The sequence below is a fragment of the Caloenas nicobarica genome, chromosome 3 (assembly GCF_036013445.1).
Source record: "Caloenas nicobarica isolate bCalNic1 chromosome 3, bCalNic1.hap1, whole genome shotgun sequence".
Classification (NCBI taxonomy): Eukaryota; Metazoa; Chordata; class Aves; order Columbiformes; family Columbidae; genus Caloenas; species Caloenas nicobarica.
Window position 1 is genome coordinate 46637136 of NC_088247.1, and position 20232 is coordinate 46657367.

Here is a 20232-nt window from a genome sequence, read left to right on the forward strand (position 1 = left end):
CTGAACTACAAAAATGTCTAAAAGCAAAAAACAAAGTGGGTATCTAACTTGCAAATGTGGCAAAATGATAGGCTGCAAAACCAAATACGGAGGCAAAATCTGGGCTCTCTCCAAGGTTTAACAAAGAGCACAGGTCCAGAAGAAACTTTTCAGTAGCACTGCCTTATAATAAGAGCTTCCAAATTCCTCCCCTATTGACACTCCTCAGCAATTTATTCCCCTTTGTGTGCTGCTCCTTGAGTTTTGCTAGCATATACATTTTGTGTTGCTGTGCAGTGAACCACAGATGAATTAATGTGGTTGAATAACAAAAACCTTATGCCCCAGATTGCTATTCATAAGGTCAGCCTCCCAAGCCAGTTCACCTATGCCTGCACAAACGCGTAAGGGGAACAGATCTAAGTAAGCTGTCACCAGACATCAAATTCCAGCCAATAACACCCTGTATGAAAGCTAAGTAAATCATTGCAGAGAAAGGGAAATGGAGCAGCAGACTTTTAAGAGAACACAGGCAGACAAGAGGATACTCACACTAAGTGAGGACAGGCTTTGATCAGACAGGACATAAGCTGATATCTAATTGTATAAACTAGTATAGCTGGTTATTTTCAGTATAAACTAGTAGAGCTCATTAATTGTTGCACCAATTTACTGAAAAGATAATTTTGCTTTCATATAGCATGCAATTAGTACAACCATACTTACCATCACTTTTCCCATCTTGTTTTGGATAGCAGTTATAGAACATGCCTTTTCCGTCATGGGTCCATGCCATGCAACTGAATTTAACTCTCTCCAGTGTATCTGGAAGATCCTCAGGACCTTCTACTTTCATAAACTTGATAGTAACCCAATCAGAGCCACTAGAACTCAGGCCATACGCAAAGTATTCACCATCTTCGCTGAATGCATAACCTAGGAAGTTGGAACCAAACAAGATGAAATAAGAACCAGCACAAGGAATCAGCACTTTCAAAAAAAGTGTTTCTTATTTTGCCACAAAGCTTTTTATTATTTACTACCCACTAGCCAAATCCCAATGAAAGAGAGGTGAAATTGGAAAAGCAGTTAAAAAAACTGCATTCGCCAAACACCGAGAGAAGAGAATTTATTTCCTAAAAGACAGTGCAAGCAACTATATCTGCTATCGGATTTGGGATTTGCAGCACTTTTCCAGCTGTTGTGGGCTTCTCAAGTAGTTCACAGATCTGAGTTTAGGCATGCATACTCAGTAAGTATGTTCGTTAACATCGCTTATGCCCAACACCTGCATTACGATTTGAGTAATAATTTTTCTACTTCCCTGAGTTTAGGGGAAGAGGTGGAGACTGAAAATACACACAGGTAGACAACTTAAAGTGATATTTGAAAAGAGAAACAGTACCAAAAAAGTCAACAGAAACTGAGATGCATGCAGTGCATCCTGAAATAAAGCAAATAGCACTTCAGTATTGGAGACACTGAAAACTAGACCCTGCGAAGCCCTAAAAACTGAAGTAACTGGAAAAATTTGCCACTAGCATGCAAATAGATTAATAACCCCTAACAACATAAGAGTGGCCATTCTGATTCAGACCAAGATTCCACCTAGCTATCCTCAGAAGGGGTCACAAGGAGTTGTCTACTGAAGTAACAACGATGCCAGCACATGTAGTATTTTCCTGAAATATTCTTACAACCTCTGGCCATTTTTAGCTTAGGACACATCTTTTCCATGAAGTAGTTGGTTAATAATCCTCAGCACTCTCCTCCTCCTTGACCTTGTCCAGCCTGACCTTAAACCCACAGTAAGTTTTTTGCACCAACAACATCCATTGGTAAGGAGTCCTACAAATCTACTTCTGGTATGAACCACCACCACCTTTTGTTTGCTTTGGACTCAACTCCCACTGCCTTCATTTGATATCCCTTAATTCTTGTAATAGAAAAAATGTCACCTAAGCAATCCCTATTTACTCCCTCCATGCTACTGCATGCCACAAATGATTCTGTAGACCTCTATTTTACCCCTGCTAAATTGTCCCTTCTGTAATCTGATTGATCTGAGAACACTCAATCGTTCCTAACCTTTGCTCCATACCCTTGATTGTTCCTAGTGCCCTCCTCTGAACTGTATTTCAGAGCCCGCTTTGAGCTGAGGGGACAGGAACTACATTCTATTCAGTGCTACTGTATAACTCCCTGGGTTGCTAATGTAATGGTGTCTTCTGTTCTCAGTTTCCTTCTTAATAATTTCTGACATTCAATGTGCTTGTTTGGCTGCTACCAAGAATCAAGCTGACATTTTCATGGAACTATCTATTACAGCCTAAGAATTGCTCCCAAATGGTCATGGTCGGCTCAGAGTCCATTCCATCCATTCCTCTACAGATGAGGTTAGGATTGTTTGTCCCCTGTGCACCACTTAATTTATCTGCACAGAGACTTTTACTACTTAGTTTATTGCCCACTAACTATCCCTAAGGTCCTCCTGCACCTCTTCAGCCATTCTTCAGCCTTTACCTGGAGTAACATTTTGTCGTTGCCAAACTCTGCCACCACACTGCTCACTCATTTGTCTAATATACAGGGTGTTTCAAAAACGTGGGCTCAGTGAAGTACATTTCATGATGGCAACATGCTACAATTACATAAAAAAATTACAAGCAGTTTAATGAGTTATCAAGTTTTAGTAACCTTTTTATAAACGCTCTGTATTCCCAAGTTGTAAGAGTTCCATTCGTGGGCGGTTTGTGGTTGCAGAGATATAGAGGATATGTCAAGAAGATGGACCCAATTTGAAATCACTGTGTCTCTGCAACTATGAACCGCCAATGAATGAAACTCTGACCACTTGAAAGGGCAGGGCATAGAGTTTCAAATCATTACCGCTAGATGCCTCTCCCAGCATACAAATAGCCATGTTGCCAACATGAAATATACTGCTTTAAAATTGGGTCCATCATTTTGAAACACCCTGTGTACGACCACACCGAACAGTGCAAGCCCTGACAGAAGTCTACTGGTGATTTCCACTTTGAGAGCTGATCAGTTATTCCTGTCCCTGCCTTTTAAATTAAGTATTTATCAACACCAGGAGTTTCTCCTCTTCTTCCATGGTTGTTGTTTCTCCTAAGTGCATTTGGAAAGAGACTTTGTCATAAACTTTTTAGAAATAGAGAGAGATTATATGAACCCAGTCCTTATATCTACAACTTAAGGCAGGACTTCTCACTAAAAAATGCTGGATTGACTCTTTTCAACTAGGTCACAATTAAAGAAGCAACCACTAACTCTTCCTTCTGGTTTTATTAACTGCCTTGTACAGACTTCAAGGACTTCTAGGTCCAAGAGTCTTGCTTCTACAACAAGCAAACAGGGAGTGGGAAAATGGACAGCCAGCGTAAATTAGAGCCCTAGTGAACAGAAGTAATTATGCAATTTTTTGTGTTAAAGAGTTGTGAAAGAAGATATTGAGAAACTGAACCACGTTAATTGTGAATACAATGCAGATTTAGAAGTGTTCTTCTGAAACACCATAAAAATCCACATATGGCTATTGTGACTATTTTGATTAAAACAAGCCACTCTAGCCGTATTTTTATTGGTAAAGAGCTGGAAACCATTTCAAAATTCTGCTGAAGACCCAGACTTATTCAGCAGGAACTGCTGCCTCACCAACCTCGTAAAGCCACAGTGCCATCATCAGAAAGCTTATTTGGATCAAGAAAAACTTTGGCATCAGCATCCAAGGAGTCTTGTACGTACAAAACTCGCTGGTTCTGCAGTCCTGTATTGTAGAAGTGAAAGTACCTAAAAGAACACAAGAGAGAAAAATAAGTACATTCAGATTTTGAGTGAGGTAAGCAAGAAAAACTTGTATGAGGTTGTCATGAAGTGAATAAAAGACAGATAAATATATAAGGGAAACACAAGCTTCACAGCAGAGTAGGAATTCTGGTTTCCCCTGTGGCCATCAGGGATTTAACCATCCTCTGTAGGTGCCTTTATCTCCCCCTTAATACAGAGGAAGCCCAGACACCTATTTCTAGGCCTCTAAAAATGAAAGGCATCTCATCCCAATGTGATATAGATTGCATAGAGGAGACTGTAGGAGGCAACCAAAACATGTTTTAAAAATAAAAGCTGCATTTGCCACAGTGCATTTCAAACAAAGCTAAGTATACTATAAATTCTATATAACTGTCTATGTGAAACAGCTCTTGCAGCCTTAGCGTTTCTCTGTTACAAGTATTGGCACAGGTTTCCATCCCCTATGTTAAAAGCTTCGTCATTCATATAGCTGTTTTCAACCTGTATTGCGTGGTAGACAGATATTCAAATGAAACATCTGAAATTGTTTCATCTGTAGGATGAGGGGCAACAGGCACAGACTGAAGCACAGGAGGTTCCATCTAAACATGAGGAGAAACTTCTTTACTCTGAGGATGCCAGAGCACTGGAACAGGCTGCCCAGAGAGGTTGTGGAGTCTCTTTCTCTGGAGACATTCAAAACCTGCTTGGACACACTCCTGTGCAATCTGCTCTAGGTGAATCTGCTTTAGCAGGTAGTTTGGACTAGATGATTTTCAGAGGTCCCTTCCAACCCCAACCATTCTGTGATTCTGTATTTTCCAATGTCTATAAAACTGCATATGTTTTGAAAAATTTGCAGGAACAGAGAATCACAGAATTCTCTTTAGTGAGGCATACTCTTCATATCAGAATACACTACAGAGCACAAAGAAATTATGAATTGCATAGAATACAGTTATTAAGTACTACACTTCTGTTCCTTCATAGGACTCCTGAGTTTTACTATGCAAATCTGTGACTTAAATCAAAAAGCAGCTTCACCTGTGGGAACAGAAGAAATTATGAGGTTATGTTCAAACCTAAACATAACTTCACACATTTCCTAAGGCTACCCAGTACTTGGATACATGCACAGCAACGTGGTAAACCCACAAGGGGAAACTACACTCAGAAAGGCCTGGCTAACAATCTGAACTAGTAATATCTTCAAATACCAATGTGAGTGAAAAAAATCAAAAGATTCAAAGGAATAAGAGAAAAAGATATGTAATTTTCCATTTTACTGTGCATTTTCTAGCCAATTTCACCTTTGCAATGCTGGGCAATAAGCTGGGAAGCAAAGGTCAAACAATGTGACAGGCACAGCACCTCCCTGGACACTCTTCCTTTCTGCAGATTCTACAGAACAGCTCACCAGACACTGTCTTTTAGTAGCTATTCTTCAGCAGAAAATTGAAATAATTAAATATAAGAATTTCTAAGCAACATGTGAAGCTTAGGTAGTTCTTCGAATAGAATAGTTGCTCCTCCAGCCCCTTACTAGTGTTATTTAACTTGGTAGATCCCTCTTTATCTCCTCAAACACCATAATATATGGGGTTTTGGTATGATTTTTAAACCATTGTGATTTAAGTTCAGCGCATGCCAAGAAATAGAGTAATACTCAGAAAAGCTAAAAAGGTATCTATTAAAATCAAAGTAAAGTATCATAAATTAAAGCACATCAAGTTCCTGGCATAAACATTCTTCCTGGAGGACAGTCAGCTGCATCAAATTAAGACTTCTTATCTCTAGTAGAGACTATATTAATCACTGCCATGAGCATTTCTGCAACATCAGGCCTTATTAGCATTGAAGGCATGTTTACACCACACAAGGAGAATGGGTCAGAGAATCCAGAGCAGTCGCTGATCTGGCCTGCTCCAGAATCAGACTCACCATAGTTACATCTGCATGAGCATCACATGCAGACTAATAAGCTTTGCTCAACAAGGCTTACTTTCCTGCATGCAGCACCGTCTTAAACAGCTCCACTGATTCTGGGTTTAAACCTCACACTGACGTACTGTGTCACAACAGTGACAACTTAAATTGACATCAGCTTGGGTTCGCTCCCCACAATATACTTACAACACACAGTACAGACTTTCCCTCCCTTAGGAACAAGTATCCACACCCTCTTCACAACATAGGGCAGATAACTAAAGAGTAGCAGATCTCCCCCAACATCTGTGCAGAAATCTTAAGGCAATGAGACAGCTTCTGCTCTTTCCTGTGAATGACAGTGAAAACACACCTGGCATATCCAGGTGGTCACTCAACGAGGATCAAACAAACTGAAAATACTGAAAAAGACTCTGTTTCCCATGATTAAGAATGGCCGGTTGTTTGCACTACCTCTTTTTGAACTGCTAAAATTAGTTAAACAGCAGTTTCATCCCTTTACTCCCTTTCTCTAGATGGCTAGTGTTTCCAAAAGAGGTCAGATAAAATTGAGTAGGAGCTGCAGTCTCCAAACTTTAGGTAACCCACAGAAGCACCATCTCTTTACCTAGCCACAGAATTAAAACAGGGATACAAGTAGATTAGGTATTGGAATATAGCAGGATTTCTTTATTTCTTAGAAGACAGATCTTTTTGCATCAGTCGCCCTCGGTCCTCCAAACAATTCTTCCCCTATCTCTTGCAGACACAGGAGTTGTTTTTAACTACTTTTCACTGGCTATGACTGAACAAAAATCCTACCAGCTGCTCCAAGTAGGACCAACATAAGAGCAGTACTTCAGTAAATATTTAGAACAACATGCACATGACAGACTTGTGCTGTTCTCAGGATGAGGTGCCTTTAACTATGCTGACAGTGACCAACTCTGAAAGAAAGTCCTCAAAGTTTTACTTTTACAACAATTATTCTAGAAAGTTGTCAGGGTTTTGATAATCTCACAATTCTTCCTATAAAAAGAAAATATGGCAAAAGAACATGATAATATGACTGGAAATTGGAGACAGTCAAGCATGTTGTGCTCTGCATCATGCAACCACATATGGTATTAACATTGGCTTACTTTTTCTACTTCCCAACTATAATGGAATAAACATAACTTGTAATTTGTTTTCCTAACTAGTTGTTGCTTTTGACTTGTTTTACATTCATCACCACCTACAAAGACATTTCTCACATACCTTTTTCCTTTCTTGAAGTGGCAACTGTACTTAGGATAATCATAGAGTTCAGTCATTCGTTCTTTGAAAAGTCCTCTGACAGGACACTGCTCAAGAAAGGGAACTGTAAGCTTGTTCTGAGCCTCCACAAATGCCTGAAAGAAAACAATCCATGAGTTAACATGAACTCAAGCAGAAATGTGTATTTCCTACAGAAAACACTATTTTCTGAAGCAATGCATCACAGACATCCTTCCCCCCATTTAGGTTGTGTAGAGTTACACCCAAAGTCTTACATGCTTATTTGCATTATGCCATAATACTGTAATAAGACTGATCTTATATCTTGAATAATGTCTCTCTGTGACATGTATAATCAGTGGTTCAAAGACAAACCAGGTTTCTGCAATTGCTCTTTAAAAACCCCTCAAACTTCATGCTTTTAAAAACTCTCCTTGTATTTGCCTAAATGACATAGAAAAGCTAACTTATACTATATACCTAGGAAATACCATTTTCCCTTGCTTCACCACAAATATATGATACTCCAATGATGATACGAAATGTCACACGCTCTGCCTGTTCATCCTATTAACATAACACACACGATCAGTCCCAGTCAGTATTTCTTGGAAAGGCCAAAATACCACAGATCAGTTCTTAGTTACAAAAGGCAAGAATACTTTATCTCTGAGAAGAGAACTTTGAGGAACCTGGTTTCTTCAAAACACTCCACCTCCTAGTGACAAACACTTCAGGACTGTGGCCAAAACCATTAACACTCCAGCTGCTTGTTAGTGGCTGCCACTCCCATGGCACACATGGAAAAACTGGTGCTGTGTTGACGTTTCACCATGCCTATTTATAGCACACTATGTTAACATTAATACCTAAGCATTTTAAGGTGAACCACAGCTGCTAAGAAGCAGACATACAGGCTCTTCTGTCTTTAACATGGAGTAGGAAGGACAGGACGCAGCGTGTGTGGCTGTAATTCACAGCCAGATGTTGCAATGATGGCTGCAGTATCACTATCGGACCCCAGCCTCTCACCTCCAGCCTGAAACCCCATCCGCCCACCTCTTGCTTACACAGGTCTCTTCCCCAGTTGCTTTGAAAGAGAATGTTGTTCCTACCTGTCCTGAACCTGTCACACAGTAAACAGATCGACACATGATAACATCTGAACCACACTTCACCACAGGGCACGACCCACAGGAGCAGCGAGGCTACAGTCCATATGCCACAACTTGTGTTTCACAGTTCTTCAGAAAAGCCAGCTGCTGCACAGAATACCTGGCACACACTTACCAATTGCTATCAACGTTTACTCATTTATTAATTCTTCAGGTGAAAAAGAGGAAAGAATAGTACATTAAACTCTTTCAGCAGCATTTTATAGACATTTCACACAGCAGGAAGCAAGCACGCAGGGCAAGAAGAGGGACATATTCCCTCCCACTTGTCTCGCTGCCACAGCAGTGCACAGCCAAGAGCTGCATGACATGCCAGGCTGTTTTCAGAGACTTGGCAGGCCAAAATGTAAAGGAGAAAGCACATTAATTATGGTCAGTCTCCACTTAAGAGGTATTTGTTCATGCCTAACAAAGCATACAGAAACTGATAAGCTTTAAACCTGTGAGTGCAGAATTAGTAATGCCCTAAGAGCACTTGGCTAAGTGTTGAAGCATATTAGTTTAAGAACACGTGGGCTGGTTACACACAGGTCACCACTTAAGGATGACACAAAAAACAAGCACTACAGCACTGAAAAGGAACAGATACAGAAGGCTAACAATCATGACTGCTGGAGCTTTACTCAAAATTAGGCTCTATGCATCAGCAAGGATCGAGTCAGGAAATGATCCTGTGAGAAAAAAGGAAGGGAAGAGGAAAATACATTGCCAAGGGACAGCCAATTTTTGCTTCTGCTCTCCCTTTGAGGATTATACTGGCATAGACAGCTTTACAAGCCAGCATGGCAGCACAGCACATCCCAGTGGTAAATCAAAACAGCATGAAGCCTCCACATTGTACCACTACAACTGTCTTCTCCCAACCTCATCAGATGATGAACTTAATCAAATCTACACAAGAATTATTACTTGTATCTGAATTTGTTTTCTCTAAATGGAAACACAAGAATTACCACAGACACAAAAAAATCTAGACAGCACGAGCTACACAAATAAGCTAACTACTCAAAAGTGCTGTGACATTTTCAGAAAAAGGGATGCCACACAAACTATGTATAAAACCATCCTTTGTACTAGGTGGGCAAAAGCACTTTTCAGTTGCATTTAATGGACAGAAAGTGGCACACATCTTTGCTTCGTCTATCAATAACCCAACCAAAATGGTAACATTGTGGCAAGGGTACACTGGAACTGTGTGTTACTCAGTTTTAACTGCAGTCACATATTACCACATCTGCTTTAATTACTGGTACTCAAAGAGGAGAGACAAACTTTTCTTTACAAGCATTCATTGCACAAGAGCATGCTTACATACTACCTATTGCACTCACTGAGTAACTAGTAATTTTGCTTTTACAGGAACTTAATATATTTTTCCCATTTCCACTTAGTATGTATTATAGCAAAGATTCCAAGACTATTTGTAAAAGGGAATGCCATTGCTATCTAAAAAAGGAGGTAGGAATTAGAGGTTTCTGAAAGAGTTCCACCAAGCAGAATCCAGTATAGTTTGGAAACTCTCTGTTCTTACACTTTTGAGCACAACGTTGCACTCATGTTAAAAAAGCAATACATAATTGAAACGTTGCTCCAGATAAAGTACAAGAAATGACGTTGCCAGCAGAAACTCACAGTAAACAACTACATCCACCACGCTGAGCTAAACAGATGCCACCCAGGCTATAGTGTGAACAGTAGCTCTATACATCTTCATGAGCCTATAGAGAAAGATTTGTATTTTACCTGTAGAAATCTGCATCTGACAATCTATCATAAGCCTTGAACCAGGACAGAATTTGCCAGCAGAAGAAAAGACAGAATAAGGGTCCAAGCAACGCGTATCCTTACTGGTGTTTCAGAAAATAAGGTAATTTGAAAAGCGAAAGAATTTATAAGTGTTGTACTAAGAGCAGAGATGTTTTACTTGAGGCTGAAGTGTTCAGCCATTACTTGATCGGGCCAACCATTTTTCTTTTTGTTGTTGTCATTGTTTTTTATGGTTTTTGTTTTGTCAGTTTAAGTGTAACTAAATTTCATCTAAAAAAACACATGCTACAAAATTTTTTAACTATGCATTTTTACAACCTAGCAGCTTCCTACATGCCACTAAGCTATTCTCTTGACTAGATACCGATTTCTACTCACAGTATACTTTCCAAGAAGTCTTAAAATACAAACTGTTCTAATATTACCAGTCTTTGTTATTAATCTGTAAAGTATTTACAGTTTGTTACATAGTTACCCCCAAAATCTTCATATATGTCTTCTCGGTAAAAGGCAGTTCAGTGCAATTCCTACAAGAGGGCACATACCTTTTTTTAAGTACTACAAAATAAAACTAAGCAGATTTCTGGTGGCTTGCCTCTTAGCATTGACTTTAGTATTTGGCAACGAAAATTTCAAAGTGCATTTGGAAATTCATCAAAATGTGAATGAAACACTGGTCCATTATGACTATAAATCCATTTAATTGTAGTTTTGAGAGTTTCAATTCTTGTCTTAATCCAAACACACACCTGTTCATAATACCACAACTCAACTGTGTATGCTACATGATACCTGCTCTTTCATCCCTTCTCCATCCCTCATGTCTGAGACAAGCTACACATCACTGCCTACACTGTCAGCGAGTTAAGGCACCGTATATGACTGACACAGTAGCAAAAGACTTTGCTTCAGTAAAAAAAGAAATCCTTTCCCACAAAGTGTAAAAACAAAACAAGAAGTTGAAAAGTCCAGCCAAGCCAAACCCAAGACAACAGTAAAAGTATGGTTTTTCAGTTGTGGCTTATGTCATCACCAGAAGTGTTTTACCAGCGTAACATAAATATTTCAGCTATACCAGGGACGCTTCCTCAGTTTGTCTTAAAGGTCAATGGTCAAACAGCAACAGAGCATGAACCGAGCTTCTGCACTTCCTCATCTGACCAGGGACTCAGGTTTTATTTACCTGTCTGGAGAAAGGAGTTTTGTTTGCATAAGCACATGACTACACCAACCAAGCAAACAGAGGGAAAAATGTGATATAGAAAAAAGTGATACAGCACACAGATCATGAACACGGAATTGTGTCCTTCTTGAACCAGAGCTTTTCCACAGGAAACTGAAGATGCGGCTTGATGATTGGTTTAATCAGCTCTAAGACTGCAAATCTGCAGGACATAGTCCTGGTTAGCCACCTGCAGACTACAATAACCTCATTTTTATAGCAAATACATACACTGCACATGGAATGAGATCATCTTGGTGACCTGGCTGAAAAGTTTCTAGACCTATTTGACTTTCACCTAATTAAAAGTAGGCTGTGGGCTGCTAGAAAAGGAAAGATCCCATTCTTGAACCATCTTAGATCCAACATGTGGCCTTGGGGTGACCTAGATTACACGTGTGCCAACGGAAAACTAATCCACTGAAGGCTTCCCCTCCAGAACATCACCTTGTGGTGGCTATACCTGTGCAAGGGAGGGACAGAAACATTCAGGTCAGTGCAAGAAGGAAGAGAGAGGGCAGAGATAAAACACAGAACCACCTGGCTTAATGGAAACCTGCAAAGTACAGTGGATAAGGTACAGTACTATCTGCACTCTACTCTCACTGCAAAAATACCTGATTAAACCGATTACCAAAAAAGAACCAAAACCAACCAAAAAAAAACGAACCACCACCACCACCACCACCACAATAACACCCTTCCATGTTCACTTGTTTGTAAGATGCTGACTACAAGAGTCCACAAGATAATTTGGACTAGCCACAGGAAAAATTAGTATGATTCTTTATACTCAAAGCTGTTGTGGATAATTTCGTTCATCTCAGTCCCATTAACCCTACAGTGAACATCAGGTGAAACTAATAAAAATTACAGAGATAAAACCAATCTCACTTGCCTGAGCTTCTTTCTTCATGCTTCAAGAAATAGTAAACTTGATGTTTCACTGACTCACATCAACACAGAAACAAAGGGAGGCCTACCCATTTATTTTCTATGGCCACATCAATGCTTGATATGACTATTTCTACCAAATCTAGAAAAGTAGAATTCCAACATATACGTGCACCTATTTGACAGCACGCACCAAATAATTTTGACTGCTTGTACATGAGAAAAGGTTCCTAACTTAATAAATCAATGACATTCAGTCTTTACTCTTGGCATAAACCAGAATTTTCACTGTTACACATACTCAAATCAAGCAAGAATGTTGTAAACAGAAACAAAATAGGGGCTCTTACACTACAGATGAGCATGGACACTGAAGGAATTCTTCTTCTAGTTCCGTACTTAATACATAGAAAATTAAAGGTAGCCTTCTGTTGGAGGTGTACACACGATATTTTTATTTTTCCCTCAAACAACTGGAGGTTTGGGACATTAAGGAGTGCATAAAGAGAGCAAGTGACTTGGAAGAAGAATGGGAAGGACACAGGTCTCAAGGTCAGTGACTTGAAGGTTTTAAAACTTTAAGAAGCACGCTCCAAATTCTCTCTGAAGCCTGCACAGTCATTCAACTGCCTATACACCAGTGTCTGGTTATTCTTTGATCGGGTAAGTGCAGAATGGCTATTCTGCAGGAGTCCTGCAAACTATCTCAAGAACCTGGAGATAAAACTATTAAGAAAAGCTACCAAGAAAGAGTAGCTGTCAGTAACCTCTGCTGCAGAGCACATAGTGAGTGATAAAGCAGATGAAAGGAGTTTAGCACTTCAAGCTTATTTTTTCTGACCCCTTCTATGAAAGAGGTAGAACAGCAAAATAGTTTAATTTGCTTTGCTCAGTAACTCCTGGAACTTCAGAGAAAGATGACGTACTTATAACCACAGGAACTCTCTCCACTCTTTGCATTATACTACTACTATAATGCAAAATTCTGCCAAGGCATGTGTTTTTTAGAGTCTAGGCAAGTAAGATTTAATTGTATTTTCGTTTCACCAATGTGACATCTTGTGTCTGGGCTGCTGCATTTTTATGAGCATGTTATAATCCCCCAATCCTTATTTTGTCTCCTAGACATAAACTACAACCTCTCACCTAACCTGTTTGCAGTAAGTGGTGAGAATATTGAACATGGAGCCACAAAATTCAGGTCTTGGCATTTTCTTAAACCTGATGCTTCCACAGAATCCCTAAAACCACTTTAACAGGTATTTGTAAGGCCTCTACAAAAGAAAGACATAACCATACTTCCCCACACATATACCCCTCTGAATTTTGCACAAAACCATCCTATCCATTCTGTTTCTTAAGAAAGCCAGAAAAACAAAACAAAAACCAGCAAAACCTCCCAATTTAATAAATATCTAATTGTCACTGTTAACATCCATGGCAGAGTTTTTCAGTAAAACTTGATCCCAAATGAACCTTTTTAATCCACATGAGCCTTTATATATGCTGATAGATTTGTAAACAGGGAACAGAATCCTGCCTGTACACATTTCATCTTGCTCTTGACAGTTACAGTAAGTTCTATTTGACCACTCTCTAGCTGATCAAGAGGTACTATGTAAGCATATACATGGGAGAACCTAGAAGGAATCTCACTAAAGAAAAGCCTCTCTGCATTATACTTTTAAATGGAGATCCTGCTGTCCACCACCTTTCTAACACAACCACACTGGAACTACATTTATCACAAAGTTATTAGCCATTACAGAGGAAATTCCCTCCAGGCTGCCCCCCACCACTTTCTGGCCATTACCCCTGCAACTCCTTATGCCATGAATATCAGAGGAACTGCCTCACAATCATAACATTATTTTTCAGGATTCTCTCTCAGTGAAAGACCGGTTACAGCAGACTGCAGGATGAAAACACTGCAACACCTCCAATCTGTAATGAAAGAAACTGACGAAGCCTAACTTCAGGAGGAAAACTTTTTTTTTTTTTAAATGGGATATTAAAAAAAAATCACACACTTTGTAAGACAAAAGCAACCCAAAGGAGTTTTCTTTCTACTCTTTCTTAACTATTTTATTATGGCCATTTTAGATGTACTTAGGACGGTGGATAAAATGTTCTAAAATCAGAGTGTTTCTCTTCAGTGTGACAACACCTTCTTGAGCACCCAAATTGTCTTAGAAAAGCGGGTGCAAGATAAACAAGGCCTTAATTTTCCAAATTCTGTGATCTAGATTATATCAAATGTTCCAGTCTTTCGCCCATTGACACAAAGGTACAAAACAATGGCATTGCTTTTGGCACCGTAAGATATCACGTGTACTACATCTACACTCACTATGTAAGTTTTCAAAAAGTATTGGCAGGTCCTTCAGAAACAGAGTATCCATGCACCTACTCTATAGAAGAGAAGCAGGTCAAAACAGCCATTCCTGTATGAAGAAAAGTTACCTTTGTCTGTTCACTATCAGGATCTTCAAGCCAGCAGTATGGGTCACTTATTTTACACCCATGGTAATCAAACACCTGAATTTAAAAAAGACAATACTTTAGAAAAAGACATGCACACAAGTAAACACTATTCATCAAGGAATGACAGTCATTAAGATGAAGGGCATTTGGAATTTCACAAAAGCATACGGTGCTAAGAAGCAAAGGAAGAGAAGAGCAACATCTTGCTCCCAGGTGAGTTGCTAATATTACCATTCTTTGGTGAGGGCAGCAGAGTTATCCTCAGAAAAAAACACTGAGCACCAAAGAAATGCAGAACATGAACATAAATTCCTTCCACAAGACAGATTAGTGAAGTAAAAAACCAAATAACTAAAAAACCCTCCAACCAAACACAAAAAAACCCAATGCCAAACAACCCCAAACCTCCTCCAAATCCAGGTGTTCAAGTCAAATCACAAAACCCGATTACTGGATGCATCCATATGCAAGTGTCTCTGGCTTAGCCCTCCCCACTATTGCTACTCACAAACGTGAGTAAAGCACATAAATAAATTAAAGGAAAAAAAAGTGCAAAAAACTAACCCATGTGGTTGAATTTATCTCCTTCCTACAGTACACAAAATGAGACTAAATATCTGCTGTTAGGAGTTGCACAGTTCAGGGTTTTACTCAACTATGGAAGTAAATACTCGATTTTTTTTCCAGTGTTAGCTCATGTCGGCAAACATTCAGGTTTAAAACTGATGTTAGTTGTGTAAATAATTCCTGGGCTGGAGCCTAAAGCACAATCCTTTGCAAAAGGAGAAGAAAACCGAATGCGTGTCAGCCAAACTCACAGAGTGATCCTCGGTATCAAGTTACGGTTGGAACACAAGGAGACAGCCCATCTTGCAGATGTGCCATCGCACAAAAATAGGCCCGTTGCTGCTCCGCTCGCTGTCCAGCCCAGGTGCAGGCCTGGATTCCCCAGACGGGCAGCGGAACAGAAGCTCCGGGACTCGCTCTCCCGACTCGGCACGGCCGCCAGACCCGCTCCCCGCGGCCCGGCCGGGCGGCGGCCCGGGCCCTGCACACGCCGGTCGTGCCCGCGGGCACCGGCGCCACCACTCCGGCTTTTCACGAGCCCCAGCAGCCGCCGCGGCCCACACACGGGAAAAAAACCGAGACCCTTTAAACGGAGCACGCTGGACTTTAAGGGCCCGAGCGGAACAAAGCCCTGAAAGCCGAGGAAGCGCTAACCCCCCCCGGGGCGGCCCTCAGCAGCACCCAAGGTGCCGACGAGACACGCTGCTTCCGCGGCCGGGCCCGGCGGCCGCCACACGCCGGCGGGCTGCCCCGGCGAGGGCCGTACTCACGGCGGTCTCGTCGCGGTACACCTCGGGGTACTGGAAGGCCTGCATGGTGCGCGGAGAGAGGCGAAGGGGAGGCGAGGAGGAGGACGAAGCGCAGCGCGGAAGCGGCCGCAGCGCGGGGGCCGGGGCTGCCAGCAGCAGGCGCGCGGCGCGGGCCAGGCGGAGCGGCGCCGCCATACAGCCCGCCCCCCGCCGGCGAGCCGCGGCCCGGGCAAGAGAGGCGGCCGGCGGCGCGGCGCGGCGCACGGCGCCCCCTGCAGGGAGCCGCCGCGCAGGCAGCGGCTGGTGGCGGAGAGCCGGGCGGGCCGGGGCGGACAGGCCGCGGGGCAGCGGGGGGACGGGCCGCGGGCCTCTGCGCCGGCCTGGCTCTTATCACAGGGTCGCAGAATGTTAGGGGTTGGAAGGAAGGGCTCGGAAGATCATCTAGTCCAATCCCCCGCCGGAGCAGGAACAGTCCCCTCCTGGCGCATCCCGCTCCGGCGGCGGCGGCGTTTTCCTCCTCACCACCCGTCCAACGGGTTCCATCCTCCTGACAGCGAATTGCGAGTTCCCCCTCTTGAGTGCAAAGAGCCGATCTCCCGCTCCAAGATGTCGGTTTTGTTACAAAGTTGTACAAGTCATAGAATCATAGAATCATTTTGGTTGGAAAAGACGCTCAAGATCGAGTCCAACCGTTAACCCAACCCTGGCACTAACCCATGTCCTGAGAACCTCATCTCCACGTCTGTTCAACCCCGCCAGGGATGGTGACTCCACCACTTCCCTGCGCAGCCTGTTCCAATGCCTGACAACCCTTCCTGGGAAGAAATTTTTCCTAATATCCAATCTAAACCTTGAGGCCATTTCCTCTCGTCCTGTCACTTGTTACTTGGGAGAAGTTACTAAGTTCCACCAACAAAGCACCGAGTCCCTGCTGCTCTCTTCACTTATTTCTAGCACTGTCTTTGCTCTGCACCCAATGGAGTCGGAGACAGAGCCTGTGTATCAGTGCCACAAGCTACGCTCAGTGCCACACAACACTGGGCAGGTCACCTTGGACTTTGCCCTCACAGAGCAGTTACCCCTCCTGCCTGCGGAGAGCTGGTGCCTCCTGAAGTTTCCAGCTGAGATCATCAGAACGTTTAACCTCTGCTATGGACTCAGAGAGCTCACAGGGGGCAACTATCCCCACAGTAATGGATTCTTCTGAAATATCCAGCCCACTCTGTGAAAAAGAGGGCGAAAGTGAGCCAGAGGCTCACCAGGGAGAATGACACTGGAAGTCGGGATGCTAGATCAAACCACCATACCAGCAATGCGAAAGTCTCAATCATTTATACAAAATCTTATTGCTGGAGCACTGGGACAGGCTCCCCAGGGATGTAGTCACAGCCCCAAGCCCAACAGTGTTCAAGAAGAGACTGGACAATGTCCTCAGACACATGATGTGAACTGTGGGGTTGTCCTGTGCAGGGGCAGGAGTTGGGCTCAATGATCCTTATGGGTTCCTCCCAACTCAGGACATTCTATGATTCTATGCCCTCAGGGCAGTCTTGGAGGGCTGATTAGTTACAACATTTGCATACAAGTTGTATAACATTATCCTTACTACATGTGCTCAGTGAGTAGGGGTCTTCTCCTGGAGGCGGGTAGCCTTTGGTGAGGAGATGTGTTTTTATATTAAAATGATATTATAATGAGCAAAGTTTACTTTAGGTTAAGCACGTCCACAAAATTTGACAATAATCACTAAATAATCAGCTGTTCATGGCTGCCTTCTCAATTCCAGGATAGGATTTGTTCTACAACTAAAAGTTAATTGCTGATAGACATCTCATTTATTATTCATATTAAAGTTAGCCTATACTAGACATCTCATCTGTTATTCATCTAATATTAGCTAGGAGACCTCATGATCAGGTCTTTTGGCTGATCCAGCAACAATAGTAAAGGTTAAAAAAAAATAAGTTCATGGTTTGTTTTTGGTTTTGGTTTTGTTTTTTTTTCTTTTCTTTTCAGCTCCTCCACCTTGACAGAGGGTGTGGGGAGAGGCTCAGACCTGATCCGGAGAGCTCTCCTCAAACGATGCCTGGAAAATAGTGCCTGTTTCATGGGTAGGGGCTCAGGGCAGCTTCAGGCCAGGTCCACCCAAATCTTCAGCGCGTTTACATCAAACATGCTGCCCTGCAAGGAGCATAGAAGCAAAGGCCAAGTCAGCCAACAAGCCTCAGTGAGGACAGTGGCTCCAATGCATCGGCCACTAAAGGTGTTTCGAGTGGGTGACCTCTAGCTCATCAGCCAGGTGTTTATTCTGCAAGAGGGTTTCCTGAGTCAGAAAACTTACAAACTTTTTTCCTTCCAGGTAGTGACCCAGCAGGCCCCCGTATCACAAAAATACTGGAAACATGCAGCAATTTGGTTGTCCTTTGGCTAGCAACATGTCTTAACTGCTTTTTTTCTAAATAGTTGTTGCTTCAGCGTTGCCGCCAGCAGCCCTCACCAAGTCATCCTGTCAGCCTGGGGAGGACGTCACCTCAGCTCATCTGGGGTAAACTCCCATGTACATGTGGTGTGTGGCACCAGCCGGGGACAAGGAGTTCTGTGGGTGGTGGTGTTTAAAGGTTCGATCAGCCCGCTGAGCGTTCGCGATTGTGAATAAAGTAACCACCTGGAATGACAATGATCTAAACCATTTCAGAAATGGCATCAAATGTTTATAGTTACCAGCTCAGAAATGTGTCTTGATTGCTTACTCTTAATGAAAAGTTACCATCTCTAATTGGGTATCCTGTGGCAAGGTTGAGGGTTGTGTGCGTATGAGGAAATAAGCCAACCCCATAATGATCTCTGTTCCTGAGTGACATAACTGCATCCATCAGCTTCATTTACATCCTAAACAATGCCTAAGTGGCTTCTTGTCTCTCATCCCTTCTCTTTTGGTCATTTTTCCTTCTTACCTTGTTCCTCCATTAATCTCCCTTTACAAGGCTGGAGCACAGCTGCCGACTACACCTTTTGTTGTAGCGCTCAAGAACGGGCAGCCAGCAAGGTGCTTAATGGCAATGCCTTGACATGCCCAATGCTGATAAAAGCTTGCCAACTGTCTGAGCGACTCGCTCAGGTAAATACTGGCAGGCAAAGGCTGCCACATTTCTGTCTAGAGCTTCCCAGACAGAAGTACCTATGTACATGAAATGGTATCATATGGAGAATTAGCTCAATAACCTCTGTAGAGCGTGCGGCTTGGCTGTCTGCTACTGTCACTGTTTACTGCAGGGCAACAGTAAACCGTGGCAGATGCTCTCTGTTAACCCACTGCCTGCCCTACTACAGCAAGGGAATAGAAGGAAGAAGGAGAAAGAGTTACAAGTTGGAAAGGTAAAAATGCTTTACTAATAATACTAATAATGAGAGAAAATAATGCAAAATATGCAAAACCAATATTGAATTTCCCAGCGTCACGCCAGAGGCTGCAGGGCAGGCACCCGAAGTCCTGGACTGGACTCCACAGTACACAGGAGATGGATTCAGGGATGGACAGACTGGAACCAGACCTAGGATCGTAGGCAGAACAGGCAGAACTCTTCAGATGCCGGCCATGGATGAAGAGAGTGAGGTTCTTGTGATCTCCCAGTTTTATACAGTGTATGACATGGATGGCATGGAATACCTAGTCGGTCAATTTTGATCGCCTGTTCTGTCGGCCCCTCCATGCAAGTACGCCTCTCTCACTTATGGGACCTGCAAAATGTATCAGCAGCCTTGGCTGCCATAGCAATAAGGATAAACCTGTGTTTCTTCTGCATACCATTGCTACCATTATCAGCTCTGGAGCGAACACTGTCTGGAAAACATGCAGCCAACTTCAGAGAAATGCAGTTCCTTAGGATAACTTAGCTGAAAGGAAATTGCTTAATGTATTTTAATGTATTTTACATTTATCCAGAATTTCTGAATGTTTAGCAGCTCAGTCAGACTCGCAAATCTCCTGGGCATTTCCACAACGTTTTCACGGATCAGGTTCGTGCTGTAAAGGCAGCCAAGCTGAGGTGTACTGGAAGCTTTGGGCACGCGTTCCTTTATGCACATGAAGAAGCCTGGTCTGCCGGGAGAGGGCAGTCTGACTGCACAGCACTGTGCAGCTGCCACCGAGCAGATTGTCAGGCTTCAGCAATCCTTTCAGTCCAGGGCACTGTAATTCCTGAATGGGCTGTCAAACATCCAGCAATCACAGTAATTATCCATCACAATACCTTCTAATTCATCCTGGATACACAGAAGGCGGAATATACAAAGAAACCCAAGTACATGGTTGTCCAAGATAAGATCTTTGGGCCTTTATTTTACAAGCAGTAATTGTCTTTCAGGTGAGTACCAGGAACAGAAAGTGAATTTGCTC

General features: G+C 42.5%; 1 protein-coding gene across 1 annotated transcript in view; it reads right to left on the reverse strand.

Moving 5' to 3' along the window:
• The window catches only part of PREP (prolyl endopeptidase), a 103854-nt gene extending 87821 nt beyond the window's left edge, over positions 1 to 16033 (reverse strand). The window contains exons 1-5 of the mRNA XM_065632606.1: positions 15858 to 16033; positions 14500 to 14574; positions 6979 to 7112; positions 3662 to 3792; positions 706 to 915 (exon numbers count right to left, since the gene is read on the reverse strand). Coding sequence (XP_065488678.1) covers positions 706 to 915; positions 3662 to 3792; positions 6979 to 7112; positions 14500 to 14574; positions 15858 to 16031 — 724 coding nt within the window. The 5' untranslated portion in view covers positions 16032 to 16033. The remainder of the gene's footprint in view (positions 1 to 705; positions 916 to 3661; positions 3793 to 6978; positions 7113 to 14499; positions 14575 to 15857) is intronic.
• Positions 16034 to 20232: the final 4199 nt, after the last annotated feature.